At 41.1% G+C, this 17519-nt stretch overlaps 1 protein-coding gene across 3 annotated transcripts in view; it reads right to left on the reverse strand.

The window, feature by feature from the left end:
* Positions 1-17519, reverse strand: part of nkain4 (sodium/potassium transporting ATPase interacting 4) — a 40670-nt gene that overhangs the window by 8274 nt on the left and 14877 nt on the right. For all 3 annotated transcript variants that reach the window (XR_010916299.1, XM_067526410.1, XM_067526409.1), the window contains exons 2-5: positions 16939-17076; positions 15633-15713; positions 11100-11300; positions 2414-2474 (exon numbers count right to left, since the gene is read on the reverse strand). Coding sequence is in view for 2 of the 3 variants with exons in the window: in XM_067526410.1 (XP_067382511.1) it covers positions 2414-2474; positions 11100-11300; positions 15633-15713; positions 16939-17076 (481 nt within the window). In the remaining variant the exon portion in view is untranslated. The remainder of the gene's footprint in view (positions 1-2413; positions 2475-11099; positions 11301-15632; positions 15714-16938; positions 17077-17519) is intronic.

The raw sequence follows: 17519 nt of genomic DNA on the forward strand, positions 1-17519 counted from the left end.
ATTCTTTACACAAGCCTGAGCACTCAAATCTAACTCTCCTTTTCCCTGGAGAATGAGAGAGTGCTCTGCGTGAGAGGAATTCCTGTCTTATCTAATATATTCTTGAAAAGCTCATCTTGTCTTGTGTTATTTGTTCCCGCATATTGCCCCGTCTCCTTTTTCCCTCTTCAGCTTTGTCCTGACAAACACCTCTCTCTACCCTCCATCATACATTCATCTTTCTTTCTCTCTTTGCACTTATTCTGGATCTCCTGAGTATTCTACCAAGCTGTCTTCTCCCAGTGAGACGCGATCAACTGTGGAAGTTATTGACCAGCAGGGCGCTTAATGAGGCTGATTCATGAGTGACCAGAGACCTCTATCTTTTTACAAGAACACCTCATTAAAGCTAAAAATCCAGAGACGGGAGAAGAGACTGAGAGAGATAGCGAAAGATTTCTTAAAGATACTAAAGCTGGATTTTAATAGTCGATTACTCCATCTACATGAGAAGAAACCAGGGAAAAGAAATAAAGCATAAGAGGTAGAAGTAAAGACAGGTTCTGAGTAGGAGGAGAGATGCTGAGGCAGCCAGGGAGCTCAATGCAGAAATGTGAGATGAGAAAATGAGAGCAGCTAAGTGTCTTAGCTGGGTTTTGTGTTGGTGTGAGCATGTGTATGTGTCTGTGCACCTGTGTCAGCATGAACAAGTGTGTGTGTCTGCGGGTGCAGGCAAAGGGCTGATTACAATAACAAAGAGCTAGCAGTTGGAAGCAACGTAGCAACGTTTTACTCTGCCACAGCCCGGATCAGTGAAGAACTACCTAATAATTAAAACCAATAAAAATCACATTGTGTTCTGTTTTTGCCAACCTTTCAGTGTTGCTCTCTTGCTATGTTTTTTTTTTTATCTCTGTTTCTGCATCTGTTTGACTGTCTGCTATAATTTTAAAACAAACAGCATTTTTATGTGCCAACAATCCATCCGGGGAATGAATGGAGCTCCAAGGTCATGAAAAACAACATGAAAAGTCACTAAGTGAAAAAGTCTTTTGTTTTTTTAGCTGAGGTATGGCTTTCCAAACATTACATAGGGGTGACTGGTGATTAAGTGGTACCGCCCAGAGCTGGGGAAGGGAACAGTTACATATTCAGCTATGCTAACCGCTCACAGCCAGTGAATCTCTGGTATGTGACCACCAAAGAACTACTTGAAAGGTCTGTACCACTAATCTACAGGAAAACACACTGAAAAGCCAGAGAATAGTGCTTTGCCCATTACACTGGTTTTTGTATCGTGTTAGTTTGGGAGTCAACTACAGGGACAACCATGTTTGCAACTAGGTGCCAGATTGTTCCTAATATATCTGACAACAACCACATATGTATGAATACATACCTGAGAAACTGTATTTAATCCTCACAAACTCAGTGTTTCCATTCAGCCTTTGTACATCGAACAGGTCTTTTTGCACCTGGTTTCAAAGTGCCTGTTAAAATGTTTGTGAAGCCAGATTCTCGTGCATGCAGACATAGCTGTGCATGCTGGTGAGTTACTGCAGTACTAATCAGATATTTATGACTCCCACTCATCATAGGATCAAAGGGCTCCTGTCCTCTGATTGGTTAACTTACAGCACCATCTCTGAATTGCCCCCCATGAGGTCAAAGTAGCTGTGTCATTTATCACAAGTGCCTGTCTCTGGTTTCTCTGTCTTATCTTATTACTCATTTTATGGTACCCCACCGAATTTTCCCCCACACCCCCTTCTAACTCTCTTCCTGTCAAGGATAGCTATGGAGCTTGTCCAACTCCGAGTTAAATGCTAAACGTTTAGTACAGTATACAACAACACAGACAGAAGCTGACATAAAGCACGGAGGAGCCACTTCACCCAAGCACATGCATGTTTGACTAGTTGCAACGGAGACAGACTGGAAGAGCAAAGATTTACAATCGAACCATGCAACAGACAGCTGGAGCAACAAATAGGGGGTACATTTAGAGATAAAAGTGAAAGCCAGAGTACATTAAAGAAAGTGAGGACCACACAGGACAATGAGGAGGAAAGATTCAGCGACGAAGTGTACACGTGAAAGAGAAAAGGAAAGAATGGGCTGAATGAGGTGTGGAGAGTGAACACATGGTTCCTTTGGTTCTGGAGGCAGAGAGAATGCCCAGCTGGTGTGGGGGAGGAGAGAGAGGAGAGAAAGGGGAGAGCTGGAGTGATGATAGTGAGGAGTGGGAATAGGAGAGAGAGAGATGAAGAAAGATCTACCCTTGTTCTCCTTAACTTGTGTGTTTTCCATCTCATCTATTTAAGTGGGTCTGGGTGTGATTCATTCACCGCTGCAAGGCTGTGTTTCAAGAATGATAGTGTGTCTCTGTGTGTGTGCGTGCGCGTGTGTGTAAGGGCGAGGTCAAGCAACTCACAGCTGTCCTCCTCCTCAGTCATAGCACTGACTACGTAGCAGGCGTACACGAAGCCCAGGAGCTGTGAACACACAAAAAAGAAAACAGGAGATTGACTCATAAGAACTGGGAGTGTACAGTTGAGAAAACAGCAGTGTGTAAGCCTTGTTAGACAAAAAGGTAATACAGAGAGAGCATATGGAAAAGAGCAAGCTTTTGAGTGTTTGGTTGTTTTGGTTATTAGCCCATCATTTTTGTTGCACTTTCACTGTTCCCATTCCATGGTTTTCAGCTGCAACAAGTATCTGTTTTGAGCAAAAACAGCATAAACAGCAGGAACAATTGGCAACCTGCTGGTGAACATAGTATAACACTTCTTTCCTAAAGAACCACATGTATTCAGACAAAATCAAAACTAACAGGAGAATGAATACAGGACCTGCAGACATCAGGTGACCAGAAACAGGGCCTAAAACACAGATAACGCATTGCTAGAAGTTGACCATATAAACGTAAATGGCAATAATATGCGAATGCTGTGTTCACAGCTCTTATTTGTTGTACTGTACGTATCTACGTGTGCAGAAAGCCAGCGGTACGCACACAAGTGACTGTACGGCAACAAATGTGTGGGCAAACATACAGCGCTGAGAATAGCCTGTGGTACTGGCAGATGGCTCTCATTGACTCAGAAACAGACACAGTGTGAGACAGACACTGAGAGACAGTCTCTCTCCATCCAGCCACCCATCCATCATTTGGCACTCTGCCATGCCAATTAAAGCTGCATTGGGCACGCTGCCCTCCTCACACACAAGAACACAACCCAAGGGGGGAATGACTATGTGTGATGATGGATATTTATATAACATTAATTCAACCTATACAACTTAGCTTGGCCTGTGTAATTATAAGAGGAATTAAGATGATAAGGTGTTTGCAGGTGTTTCATCTTTATCGTCTTTGCATCGTTACATTTATCATGTGTTCAAAATGTTGGATGTTTATCTGGATAAAAATTAAATGTTTTATTTATGAATGAAATACAGGTGAGGTGTGTAGTGGAAAAGCTAATGGCTCTTTCTCAGTGTGAGCTAGAAAAGGAACCTTCTTCTTCTGTATCTCTCTCAGAGTTTTTTTCTCTCTAGTGTGTAATTGCTGGTGTCAGCCCATCCATTACAGTGGCATTGAAATGGAGGTGAGTTAGCTTATGTATAAAGCCAGAGTCAAACACAAGATGGTGTTAACAGCAGGGGGCACACACCATGCTTTTCACTTGTATTGTTTCCTGTGTGTGTGTGTGTGTGTGTGTGTGTGTGTGTGTGTGTGTGTGTGTGTGTGTGTGTGTGTGTGTGTGTGTGTGTGTGTGAATCCAGGTGTGTTTTTACCATAGTGTGTGCACTAGAAGTGTGGTTCTATGAGTACACATTTGTTTAACGGCTTTTGCTTGCTGTTGTGGTCTGAGATTGTCAAACATACATTAGTAGATTTAACAAGTCACAGCAGGAGGAGATGGTTTGAGGCTGAGTAAAGATTACAGTTTTTGCGCAGCCTATACTAGTGCATCTCAGCAAATTAGTGAAAAAGTTTTTACGTAATTGAATTCAAAAACAGAAACTCACTTATAGCTTCAATTGCATTACATATACAGTGAAACACTTCCATGTTTACAGCTTTCCCGGCGTTTAATCAAAAAAGCATTTGCAATACAAGGATGTCCAACTTCTGAAAAGTATGTTCATTTATGAAATCAATAGGCTACTTGGTTGGGGCTTCTTTAACACAAATCAGTCCATTAATGCGTTGTGTCATGGAAGCGATCAGCCTGTGAATGCGTTATTGAATGTTGATCATTACATGGTTTACCATTATTAACATAATCAGTATTGTTTGAAAAAGAGCAGTTGTAGCCCATTTCCTGAAGACATCTGGGCGTGGTGGCTCCTTTCCAGTCAACTTTCCTTGAATGTCCTATGAATAGTATTCTGCGAATAGCCATCCCATTCAACAATGACATTTTTTTAAAGTGATGATGATTGTCTTCTGGACAACTGTCAAGTCAGCAGCCTCCCCAATGATTGTGTTTGCATGTAAAGAACCAGATGGAGAGATACATGGTATTTATATTGTATACTTACTAATTTACTCAAACTAATAATCTAATCTAGATTTAATTCTGCTGTTTGCCGAATTTGCCTTTCGGCAGACAGTAATTGTTGGCTAGATAATTTTCAAGAGCTGTAAAATCCTGGCTCATTTGATTGCACTTATGGTCTTATGTGAAACCACACCCTAGAGGTCTTCACTGGTCCAAAATCTTTGGCCTATGGAAATCCTTACTATACCCAACGCCCAAAAATGTATTAAAAGAAAAAAGTCATTTTCACCATCTCAGCTGTTCACTGATACAGCTGTTCTATTTACATTTTCATTGGACATAGGGGAAAACAGACCCATCATCTATAGCAGAAACAACCAAAGACTAGTCCAATTAGATGGAGCACAATTCCTCAGAACTAGCTTTTGTGTTTATTGTGCTATTTCTAGTCTGAACACCTGGCAAAACATTGGGGCAAAAGTCTCCAATTCGTGTTGGTATCATATGCACACAATTTGGGGGCTCAGTTGTTGGAGTGGCCGCCTAGCGACCAGAGGGTCGGAGGTTCCCGACCATGTGCCGAAGTGTCTCTCGGCAATACATTTAACCCCCAACAGCCCGTGCCAGTCCCAAGTCAGGTAGTAATTGGGGAGGGTTGCATCAGTAAGGGCATCCAGCGTAAAAAAAAACAAAAAACGTGCCAAATCAACATGTGGACAAATGATTCGCTGTGGCGACCCTGAACTCACAGGATAAGCTGAAAGGTCAAAAAAATAAATAAAATCATATGCGTACATTTCACATCTTTTCCCCATCATCAAACCACTGTGACGTTTTGTGCCCGATATAGGATGCTACTTTCCTTATATTTCATTCATTTAATTTACTTTTTCACCTGTCAGTACAGTATCAAAGGATCCATACGTGAGAAAGTAAGCGATAAAGGAGAGGATGTACAGACGTTTTCTTCAAACAAAAATGCAGTCAGGGAAACTAAAAAGGATGATGATGACAGAAACAATATGAAGCCCGTTTAAAATCTAAAGCTGGCCTATTGCCCCATCAACAAAAAGCACACAATACAACTGACACACTGAGGCTACTTTTAGCTTCAGTGCACACTTATAAATAGAAGTTGTGAATAGACAAATCAAACACAGCCTGAAATTCAATACCTTTAATCATTAAAGCCCAGACCTCGTGAGAATGCCTGTCACTACTGGCAGCAAGAAAGTGTTTGACAATTGAATTGTGAAGAAGGAATTAGGAGGAATAGCTCTATGCATAGTCCATAGGCTAATCTGAAACCACCTTGTTTCCTAGTTTTCTTTTCTACCACTTTAGTACAGTTAGTGTAATGTATGGGGAGCTGGCAAGCTGAGAGAAGTGGTGGCTTTTTGCTGGAGGCACTGCTGTCGGTGGCCAATATAGGACAGTGTCCTCAATAACAAGTGACAGTTATATCTCCTTGCATATTAAATAGCCTTAAATCATCTCAAACAAACACACACACACAACCACTCAGTTTCATATCTGATTCACCCCTGTCACTTCTGGAGTTCAGGGATCATTTTAGAAATTAATGTCATATTAATTAAGCTCAAAAATCCCCTGCATGTCCTCTGAGACGTGATCTCAGTTTGTCTGTGAGGACATGCCACTTGAAACTAAACTCATTCAGCTGCCAATCTTATTTTCAATGCGCTCAGGACTTTCTTCTTCTTCATGTAAGTCACTTTCTAAGCTCAAGCCTTCACAGTAATCATCCCACCACCAGCAAATCTTTGCTGTCAGTTTGTTTTCCCACCTCTATATTTTTCTTTTTTATTGTTTGTCTGAAAGTGTGTCCCACCCACTCAATCTTCTTTCTCCTAATCTGCCTCTCCTGTATGTTGCTGGACAGTGATCAGGACAGCTGACATAAGAAAGTATGAAGGCAGAAAACCAGGCACAAAAAGTTCAGCCCTCTGTGTGGGAATACATCAAAAGCAAAGCTGTCCTCCAGTGGGCCTTCATTTAATATTTACTATGTTCCAGAGGAAACTAAAGGAGGTATTTGTGATAGCTCAGCAATATCTCGGCTTCTTCTCTCACATAATAAAGAGTGAAAAGAAGTTGCAGGGTCAGGTTTTCGTGTGTGTGTGTGTTTGTGTGTGTGTGTGTGTAGGTGTGTGTAGGTCTGTGTGTGTGTGGTGAAGAAGGCTAGCTGTTGAGCTAGAAAATAATTACAATTTTGGACTGTTGATTAGACAATTTGAAGAATTCATGCTTTAGAAAATCTGAATGCCAATGTTATCACCATTTTCTGAAACTGTATAGGTTATTAATTAAGTCAATAAACTTGCAGATAAATATAAAAGGACATAACTGCTATTTTGTTTTAGAGTTCATTTGCAGAAGCCATCTCTTCACAGCTGATTGGCCAGTGCACTTGTGTGCAGTGATGGATATCTGATTTGATCTACAAGCTAATTACCACAGTATTGATTGTGGCTCAGTGTTGGAGAAAACTCACAAACCAAATGAAAGGAATTTGTAGCTAAAATACAGTATATCACACCGCAGAGAGGAAGAACAGAAAGCGATAGGGAGAGGTGGTGCAAATGTCTTGTAGGTTAATTACAAAGGACTTTCAGTCTGCCAATAAAGCACATGCTTCGCTGCAGAAAATTAGATGTGTGTGGGCAGCTGCATGTTTAATGACAAAACATGATGAGATCAGGACTGCAGAGACCACATCCACCTGTTCTTTTCTACCAGCCCCCCTCTCGAAACGCGAACACACCCAATAACGCACTGATATATGCAGTTTACATATAACCATTTGAGGCTGTTATGAGTATGTGGTGCTGATCTGCATCTACCACATCAAAGAACTACAAATTACAGTATGTTAAAATCCACAAATAAGACACACACACACACACACACACACACACACACACACACACAGACACCCACAGCTGTCCATAAATATAGCTGTATAAGTAAAGACAGTACAGCTTGTTCTTCACACACTGTCCCATAAAGAAGAGTTTACTTCAGTAACTGACTGAAAGGGTGAAATATAAGGATTTCCAGACCATGAAACAAATAGACAGAAGCCCAAACTTACAGGTACAAATACACACTTAGCAGAATGTACACTACTGTAATGTTGCTGTTGCTTGGCTTTTTTGTTCCCTATTATTTTTGCTTTTTCTCAGAAGTTTATGAAAATCCATTATATAATTTTAATATTATTAATATTAAAATTATTAATATTAAAATTAATCAAGTGAAAATCCATTTCCCTGCAAAACAGAATAACAATTAACACTCTTGGCAGAGACAGCCTTCGAAATATAATGGTAGCCTGACACAATAATCGGCAGCCCGCTAGAGACTTCTCTCCTCTAGTCTCTGGATCTTTCTCTTCTTCTATGTGTTTTTGACAGAAGCCAGCAGACAAAAAACTGCTCACTACTGCATCATAAGCTTTTTAATCCCCGGATCTCTATAATCCTTTGAAGCAAATGCTTCAAAACTTACATTATAGGTACAGTGCAGGTCTGACATATTGCAGAGGTGCGTTATGTTTTATTATTATGCTAGACATTGACACACTGATTCTGCATGAAGTGCTGGTCTGGACAAGCACATCAAAAATCCCTCTAGCTGCACATAACCATGCCACATACACACAAATAAAAACCACATTCACCCAAATGGTATGATTTTCAGAGATTGGAATCATAACAAGGACTAATGGACTTCTCAAAGCGAGCACCCTGACCTTTTGGATGAGTGAAGGGGTCGGCAGAATGGCCATGCTTTTTTCATGCTGCTCAACTGAGGGAACCTGAACAACTACAAAAAAGAGAACCGACCCTATAGGCAAGCACAGCCCCAAGCGGTAATTACAGGGATTCTGATCATGCCAAATCTGCTGTGAGGGAACACCTTTAATCAACCAGGCACCGTTCATTTCCCACTCTAACCTTGCCCCTAGCTTTAAAAACAAGAGAGTAAACTGATGTGACAAAGTCTCTAAGCACCACAGAAAACAAGAAGAGAAGCAGCAAAAGTGAGAGTGAGCGAGAAATGCAGGCAGAGAGGACTGCATTGTCATTTTTGTCATTTAAGTTGGTGGGAAATTTGATCAACGTTAAGGTCAAACAGTGTCACATCTGGGCCGGGAAAGGAGACTGGAAAACAGAGAGCTGAGGGAAAAATAGAAGAAAAAAATAGGAAATAAGCAACGGAATGAGAGAATGACGCAGACTGCACACAATCCTCCCAATGCAGGTTTCCTGGGAATAGAGCGCTAACAGATAAAAGCATTGCCTGTGGCAGCAATAACCTTCACTAAATGATATGATATCTGTGTGTGTGTGTGTGTGTGTGTGTTTGTGTGTGTGTGTGTGTGTGTGTGTGAGCACTGTCTTAGGCTGTTTATGAGAAGCTAAGCAGTTCTGACAACCCTTTGACATCTCTCACTACTTTCTTTAGCATGTAAGAGTTATGTCTACCGATGTAAACTGAGTATCACATTTTGCACCATTTTTCTTTTTCTCTCTTAAATCTTTCTTCCTAAGTGCTCTCCATCTCGCTGGAGATGTCTTCTCAGACTCAGCTGTTTTATTTAACAAAAAAGGCAGTATGATGCGAAGAAACAGATAAAGGGAAAGAAACAAATGTACATTGTCCACTGATACTGACAGGGAAATCAATCATTACTAAAAACGGTGTAGAAAAACTAAAACCATATAATAGCTGTACATAATTAAGAATAGATGGAAAAATCGGGCTTCAGTGAAGGCAACAAAGACTTTAAAGGAATAGATGGAGTAAACTATTTCCCTCTCTGACCAATAAATAATACATTATCCCAGTTTAAAATGCTCGTGCTCATCCTTGAACCTTGAAGATACTTTTGCCTGAAGCAGCAACAAGCCAACAACCCAGGGCTAACTTTACACATTTTTAAGGTACACCTCTGTATGGCATCCTTCTAACATGATGAATCTGAGCTGATAGATGACAGTAGACTCCATTACTGGCCAATGGATCCGCATTTTTCATCTTAATGAAACATGCTCCTTGGAGCCCAAACTAAATATTTAATGGCCTCTGACTGCGACCTTGAAAGGCCTCTAACAAAGACAAAGGGACACCCCCACTTTTGTTCTTTTCATGTGTTGCTTAAACTCTCTGTCTGCCCCTCTCTAAGCAGAAAGAACAGACAAATTAAAACAAAAAACAAAAAAAACAAAAGATATTTTTCTAAGCAGTGCTCTGCTTTTAGTCCAAGAGGATGCAAGGATACAATAAAAATGATGCCATTTGTGACACTGGAATTTCTGGACACTCAATTTCTCAAGTGAGTTATTGCCGGAAAAAAAACCTTGCCGAATGCTAGGTTAGACAAAACTACTTATAAATGCAAGCAAAATGGTGTTGCCATTTCATATTTAGAAGTGAAGGTCTGTGTGAGGCGAGGAATGAACCAATTCTCTGCCTGTAGTCCAAGAGCTAATGAGGTTCAGTGAGAGAGTTGGGGCTGTAAAATGAGATCAGCCATTTTATTAACTTTCTCCATGGGGGGGTGGTGGGATGAATGGTACAATCCAGTGTTTCTCAATACTGGTTCCCTTATGATAGCTTTCTTATCTGTCATGTAGTTAACTGCACGTAGTGCTTTCCCAAGTGTAAATTAGCTCAAGATTAAATGGTGAGAACGAAAACCAACAGCAATCTGAAACCCACTCATGTACACTACTCAGCCACAACACTAACAGTTCCACATACAGCAAGATGCGATGCACTGTGTGTTCTGACACCTGTCAGTCATGACCATCATTAAATCTTTCCCGCCCGGACACCTGGCCACCACAACACTAAAACCACTGGGTAGTATTGATGTGGTTGATCACTGTACCACAGCTCAATGCGGTTGAGGCTGCTGTGTGACAGCGCTTCCTCTCTTTTTTCAGCCACCTACTACCAGCATTAAAACTCCTCATGTATTAAAGTGAGAAAATAGACATGAGTGCCTAAATATGTATCACAATGGTTTAAAAACATGTGCAAGTGAAAGTAACTGTGATTAAATGTGTGAAATGTTGATGCATAAACCCAAGTGCCCTCTTTGCTGAAAACTACGAATGTCCTGGCCTGCATCCAATGTGAGGTTAGGCAGTCACACATAAGTATGTGCAAATGTGAGTGCTGGCAGGATGTGAGTTTCTCCTGTATTCACACTGACTTGTATCGAGAAGACAATAACAGTCCTTCCAGTGTTTGAGTAACCTGTTAGCAGCTGGCAGGTGAGTTTTAGCCAGACAAAACAACAGATCAATTTTTCATTCAGCGACCAGGGTAGAGGAAGGGAGGCTGAGATAGACAAAATAACAGACCATTGGGGATGTGTATTGAGAAAAGTGCTTGAAGGGAAAGAAAAACATCACCTTCCTCTCTGTCGTGTTCACCTTTCACATACATGAAACCCCGAGTGAGTGAGGCCGCTGCTGGTGTCAGTTCCCTTGAAGTCATCGTGCATACACATGCACGTATCAGCATGTGAATATGTCAGTGCAAAAGTCACGTGCATTTTTAACTTGTACTCACAGCAACAAGAATCTGTGTGCCGCTGTGCATGACCTCGATGTACTGGTAGTCCATGAGGCAGCCCATGACTGTGATGTACGAGTGGCTCTCTGTGGTGCGCACCCCCGAAGCCTGCGGCATCTCGCGTCTCACACAGCCTGGCCCATGTTCGCTCCACCAGGAGTGATGGGCTGAGATGTTAAATGTTAGCAGGTCACTGTCCTGGAAGATGAGGAAAAAAAACAAACTTCATTGTTTAGACTTTTAATTTAGATTGTACATTCATGTATTCCTTATAAAGAAAACCACAGCTGCATCACACTACATCTAAACTGCTTCACAATCCAAGTTTATAAGCTTTAGTCAGTTGAACCAATAGACTTACTGTTTCTGAGCAAAGTTTACAAATCCAGTATAACATTGCATATTAGAACTTTTTGTACATGGCAATGATAAATTTGAACACACATTGTAAGGTACAGATGCTCACGCAGGTCAATACCCAAATACAACATCTAACACTGCATCTGCCCCTTAGTGACAAGACATGCATTATTAACAGAGCCAAGTGCTGTCAGGAAACATCTCTGATTCCTGTCAACCCCCACTCACACATAGTGTACATGGACACATCAACAGCACACACATAATGACACTGGTGGCAACAAACTTCAACTACATTCTGGGGACGCAACATGAGTCATGAACAGTATTAAAACAATTCTACTGTACTACTACAATACTTCTCTCTGCTTGTAGATGACTCATAACCACCCTCTGTGTCCATTTTCCTTTCCTGTATTTGTGTCGTTCTTTCACGCACAGTTGAAAAAAAGGGCAGCTGAAGGTCAATAGGTTGGATTGTGAAGAATAATGACTTGACAAATGCCATTGATTAAGCCTGCAAGCTAGGGAAAGCAAGTTGTAGCTGCACTCAGAACTGCGGTACGTCACGAATCAATACTGAGGCTTTTGACAATGTACTGTCAGGAGTGTTCTTGTTACGTTTCCATGCATCCCTCCAAATCATACGTAAGGTTAGGCTACTGATACTAATCAATCTATGGTATTTAACAAAAGTCAAGGTATATTTGGAGGCAATTCTGTTACTGAAAAAGACAGATATTTTATAAAGCTCGACATCAAATATTCCAATTTTATTTGTAATGATATAAAGTATTGTTTGAGAAATACAGAGAAACAAGTGTATGTTTGTGTGATCACACTGGGGAGAAAATCTAAGGGGCTAACTGGATTTTGTAGACTCTTATGGCTCTGATGAGAGTCTCATATTTACTTTATTAAGGTGCGCATGCATAGTGGCTGCATATTGATGCAGGAGCTGGAGTGAATGTGTTATTGGTGATGTGCTTTCATCTCTGAAACCAGGTTTGCAGCCACTGTGTGTAAGAAATGGAAGAAGGTGAGACTGTTAAACCTAAAGCCTCTATCTATATGTGAAAATGGCAGGGTGTTTTAACGGTGCCAAACCAATGTTTTTGTTTTTCTTCCACTTCCAAGTCAGCAAAAACAACTGGTCAATTTACCTTCACTTCACTTTAGTATTTAAACTAAGGTTTAAAACATAATTTAGTTGTAGTGGCATACTGTTTGTTTCTGTTGTCAGAAAACCTAACATCAGAATGCAGAATGTCAGATGGGCACCATTATAATCATTAGTGTACATGTGTGAAATGTGCCTGTGTATGTAAACCCTATCTGTAATGGGAATGTCAGTGTGTCTGTCTGAGGGCAAGCTGAAACAGTGAACGGGCCTTGAGGCTCAGGTGTGCTTTGTGTTAAATGCTATCAACAAGTTAACATGCTGACAATGGCAATGTTAACATGATGTGTTTGGCACATAATATGTACTATGTTAGAGGGAAAGTCAAGAAATATCATGTTAAAATTAATAAGAAAAATACAAATTCTAAAAACAACAGCTTAACGCATTCCGGGATAATATTTGCTGTAAAACCTTGTGGCTAAAATTTTCTCCCTTGCCATTTCTGTCACAATGGCAAAGGAAAGGCTTTTCAGATTTGGACAGCTTGGTGTGGACATGTCCAAGGTCTAGTTTTGGACGTTAAGAAGTTGATTCAGTCTCAAGGTGTTTCGGGTACAAATGATTATGATTCAGTTTCACTGCAGCAACATGTGTTTGATGAGAGGCTAGAGGGGAAAGGAGCAGAGACTCTGAAACCATTAAGACATGGCAGAAGTAACTGTTTACAGGTAGCAAGACTGACATATGTTTAATAAACTGACCACCTTTTTTGACTGCCTTCATCTGACGGCCCACATGAGAGGTAAAAAACTTTCTGCACCTATTAGAGGGCACCTCAAATAGGTGCCTACCCTACACTGAGGAGTGTCAGGGTTGAAGGGGTGTGAAATTTTGATGATCAAATTCATGTTTGTGCTAGCAACACGGACTATTTGAGTGATTGAACATACACTGCAGGAGAAACAGCAGACTCATAGAGAACTTCTACGGCATGCAATCATTTTGATAAAAGCAACACATGGAAGTTGGTTACTTTTATGTAGCCTGTTATAATGCTTAATTTGATGCCATCCTTACTCCAGTTACCTCCGCCTACTCCTGGGCAAAGCCACCATAAAAAAAGGTCAACACAACTGAAACACACTGGGACCTCTGTTGCTTTTGTCTTTAGTCATTTGTGCAGAGTTTGAGAAAGAATGAATCATAAGACTGGCAGTGAAGAACTGGGGACAGTTAACGTGTGGAGAAGAGCAAGCGTCTGCCTGTCAGTTTGTCTTGCACCATGGGGGATGAGATAGGGGATCAATAGGAGGTGACAAAGCAGTTGGCAAATGACTCAGCCAACTGGCCCCCCACTTCAAGGGTCTCGACACCCATATACACAACAATCACACATACATGCATACAAACACACCCGCAAGTACTGTCCTGTCAGCATCGGTCATGGCAAGCCAGATGGAATTAGCTGACTCTGGTTTATGATAAAATGTGTTGGGGTCCTCTCAGAAAGCTGTGTGTCAAGATTTGGTCATGCCTGTGAGCATGGGGTGTGGGTGTGTACTCCATTAGCCAGCCTTCCTCCTGGCCACCATATGCAGAGCTCTGAGCCCAGGCTTGCTCCATCTGTCGGGTTAATGCCCAGTCTCAGCCCCAAGCAGCTGGCCCCTACAAGCCTCATTATTCTAGCAGAATCCATGCAGACACACACACAGTGGGCAGACATATTTGATGGAGCCAAGGTCATCATACAATGACAAAGTGACCAGAGGTTGGAAAGGTGTTTTTGAAATTCCTTTTGGCTGCCTGTGCTGGTGTCAGATAAATGTTGCCTACATGAATTCATCATTGTCAATGGTCAGGCAGGCAACTGGGCAAGATACCAAGTCCTAGCTGAAGGTGGGAGAAGGGAATAATGAAAAGGGAAAGGCAAAATAAGTAACCTGCAAAATATCCCTAAAATTTAGATTGTTTTGGAAGAACAGTGAGCAGAATGAAACCAAGTGGAAGAAGACAAATTGACAGGAGGAGAAAGGGTGGATAAATGTACCATTTGAAAGGTGACAATCTTTTTGAATAAGCATATTGAATCTGCACTCAGGAACCACAGGGGAGCCCCAAAGATTTAAAAGAGTGTATGTGGGAACGTGGTAGGTTGAGAAGGGGGATTGTTCCTGATTATTTGTCTATTATACTATAATCTTCCACTTGAAACTCAATAGGGAGGTAACTGTCGCCCTCCCTTACAGGTCAGCAAAAACACCACAGAAATAATTAAGGAAATGTTGCACATTCTTCACGGCCAGAAATAGATAGAAAGAGATGTTGCAGTTGTGGGTGGGCATGCTGCAGATTCCTAAGGCTTAGGAGTGATTTACATTTGATGTAAAATTCTAATTGGATGCCTGTCATTCATTTATTCATTATATGCAGTACTTTGAGTAAGTGGTGTCTTTTCTCACCAGGCTTTGTGTAGTTAGAAAACACCTGGTAGCAGTGCATCAAATCTAATTATAGCTGAAATATATGTTGAATAAAGATAAAGCTGCAGAATGCTCAATTATGCTTTTATATACAACAGTTCTCATTGGGAGCAGCTGTGGCTGTTGTAATTTAAAAAAACAACAACTTTGGCACAGGGTCAAAATGAACTCTGAACATATAGAAAATGTTACTTCCTCGCATCTATCTCTGTTCACAGACTCTTCACATGTTGAGTGGTAGCTACAAAAGAGATAGAAGATTAGGACATTGATAACCAGTTAAACAGACCCACAGTATGTTTAAAGTGTCTTATCAGTGCTTATCAGAAATACAGCTTTGTCTTTGGCCATTTTAAAAGTCTGTATCGGTTATGATTGGGTTCTTAACATGTCTAAAACATTTACAGTGTAGGTGGTGCAGCTCTTAGACTCAGGAATATAAACCAGGCTTTACTCCCCCACCATCCTGCAAGCATGACCTTAAAAAAAGAAGAACATTCATACCAGTAGCCACCCAACTTTGCTGAAAGTTGCACACAGAAAGATACGGACTTCTGAAAGTCTCACCTTGGACAGGCCTCCTACGTCCAGGTAGAAACAAATGATGAAGATGTTCCAGGCTACCCACAGAGCAGCCCATACTGTATACTGGAAGGCAATGACACAGACAGATAAGTTCCATGGAAACTAGATGAAATGAACATAACAGGATATGACAGGTAATAGAAAAAATGTCAGACTGAATAAAAGAGCCCCTAAACAAAGTATTGCCAGTGGCCAGTGTCCTCCCACACACATTTTGACATACGCAGGCATTAAAACAAACCCCACACACATTTAAGTTGGTATGTGAAACCTTACTCTTTCTTAAGTTAAGGTGCCAGTAAGTTCATGAAGTCTATTTGGGCCCTGAGGGAGATTCAGATTTTTAAACTGCTAAGGCTAAATTAAGTTCACGACATAACAATTTATAAAATTGTACAGCAGAACTGCTGACAGACATGGAGTGGTACAGAGTGGTATTCACTGACACAGAGAAAGAGTCATCGGTGTGAAGGTTGTGAAATCCTCTGACGAATGATGGATTGCGTACTTAAAATGTCAGAGGTGTCAAAGGAAGAGTGGAGGGCAAAACAGTACCTTTGTAAAAACATACGTGTTGAATCATGAAATCCTTTAACTTGCTCTCTCCAATTTTCCACTTGACATGAGACAATAGCTCTACTTTCCCTTCTTCCACTCCTTTCAATTCCTGCTTCCTCTGTTTCTTCATCTTATCCTGTGTGGCTCCCATTTATCCTTCCCCATCGCCCCTGCCTCCCTTTATTTATTCTCTTTTCCCCTGTATCTCTTTCTTCACTCTCCCACTTTTTTCATGTCATTAACATTACCATTTGTGCTTCCATTAATGCTGCTCGAAATAGGCTTTTAGTGCCTCCAATGAATGGTATGGTGTCAAATAGTGTGGGTAAAGCATGTAAAAGCACATTTATGAAGTATCATAGTGGCTTTTTCCCAAGTAAAGTAGTGAAATAACAGCTAGCACATGTTTTTCACTGTGTTTCAAAGAATGACCTTCTCTGTCCAGAAACTCCAAGCACAATATAAATCTTATGAGCTCCTTACTCCCCCAACACCCCACCCCCCTTTAATTAGCCCTAATTACCACGGGATTAGAGTGATTTAAGGGTGTCGCACAATGCACTCGAGAGTGCAGGACACTTTGTAATTAGAGAGGAAAGGCATCAACATGTTCAATCTACAATACATGCATAGGCAGAGGGCTAATGCAAAGTGGTGTGACACTGCTTAAAAAAAACTGTGAATACAGAAGTTTCATATGAGCTTTAAGTTTTCAGTTTCATATACTCACCACAACAATGTAGCGTGGCCTGTACTGAATGGTCCCAAAGAGGCCAAGGATGACGATGATGATGTGGAAGAAGTTGGCAAGGATGGGGGCCCACTGGTAACCCAGGAAGTCAAAGACCTGTCTTTCTAAAGCCAACACCTAAAGGGTGAGGAAAACGTTATCAGTTTCACATGTTCTAAAGGAAAACTGAGTGTTCGGAATTGAACAATGAACACTAAACTGCAAGGAACACTGTGGGGTTGCCAAAGCTACACAGTCCATAAAACAGCCAAAGAACAATAGCAACATGAACACAGGATGCACACTAGCAATATAGTGATGTGCTGTTAATAGTTTATTATAGAGAGTATCTGTTCAACTCACAGCACCTGGGGGCAAGTCAAAAAGAACAGCTTAAGCAGTTAGTGTCAGATAGTGGGAAGACCCAGTGGCAAGACTAGAAACTTTATAAAAACCAACAGAGACAGATTTATCAATTCAGCCCCTCTTGAACAAAAGAAGAGCTCACTGTTTCCAACCTTGCTGCCAACGGCCTTCAGGAATGTGAATGTTCTGGGAACTTTACAGGAGGCAAGGGCTTT

The sequence above is a fragment of the Channa argus genome, chromosome 13 (assembly GCF_033026475.1).
Source record: "Channa argus isolate prfri chromosome 13, Channa argus male v1.0, whole genome shotgun sequence".
Taxonomy (NCBI): domain Eukaryota; kingdom Metazoa; phylum Chordata; class Actinopteri; order Anabantiformes; family Channidae; genus Channa; species Channa argus.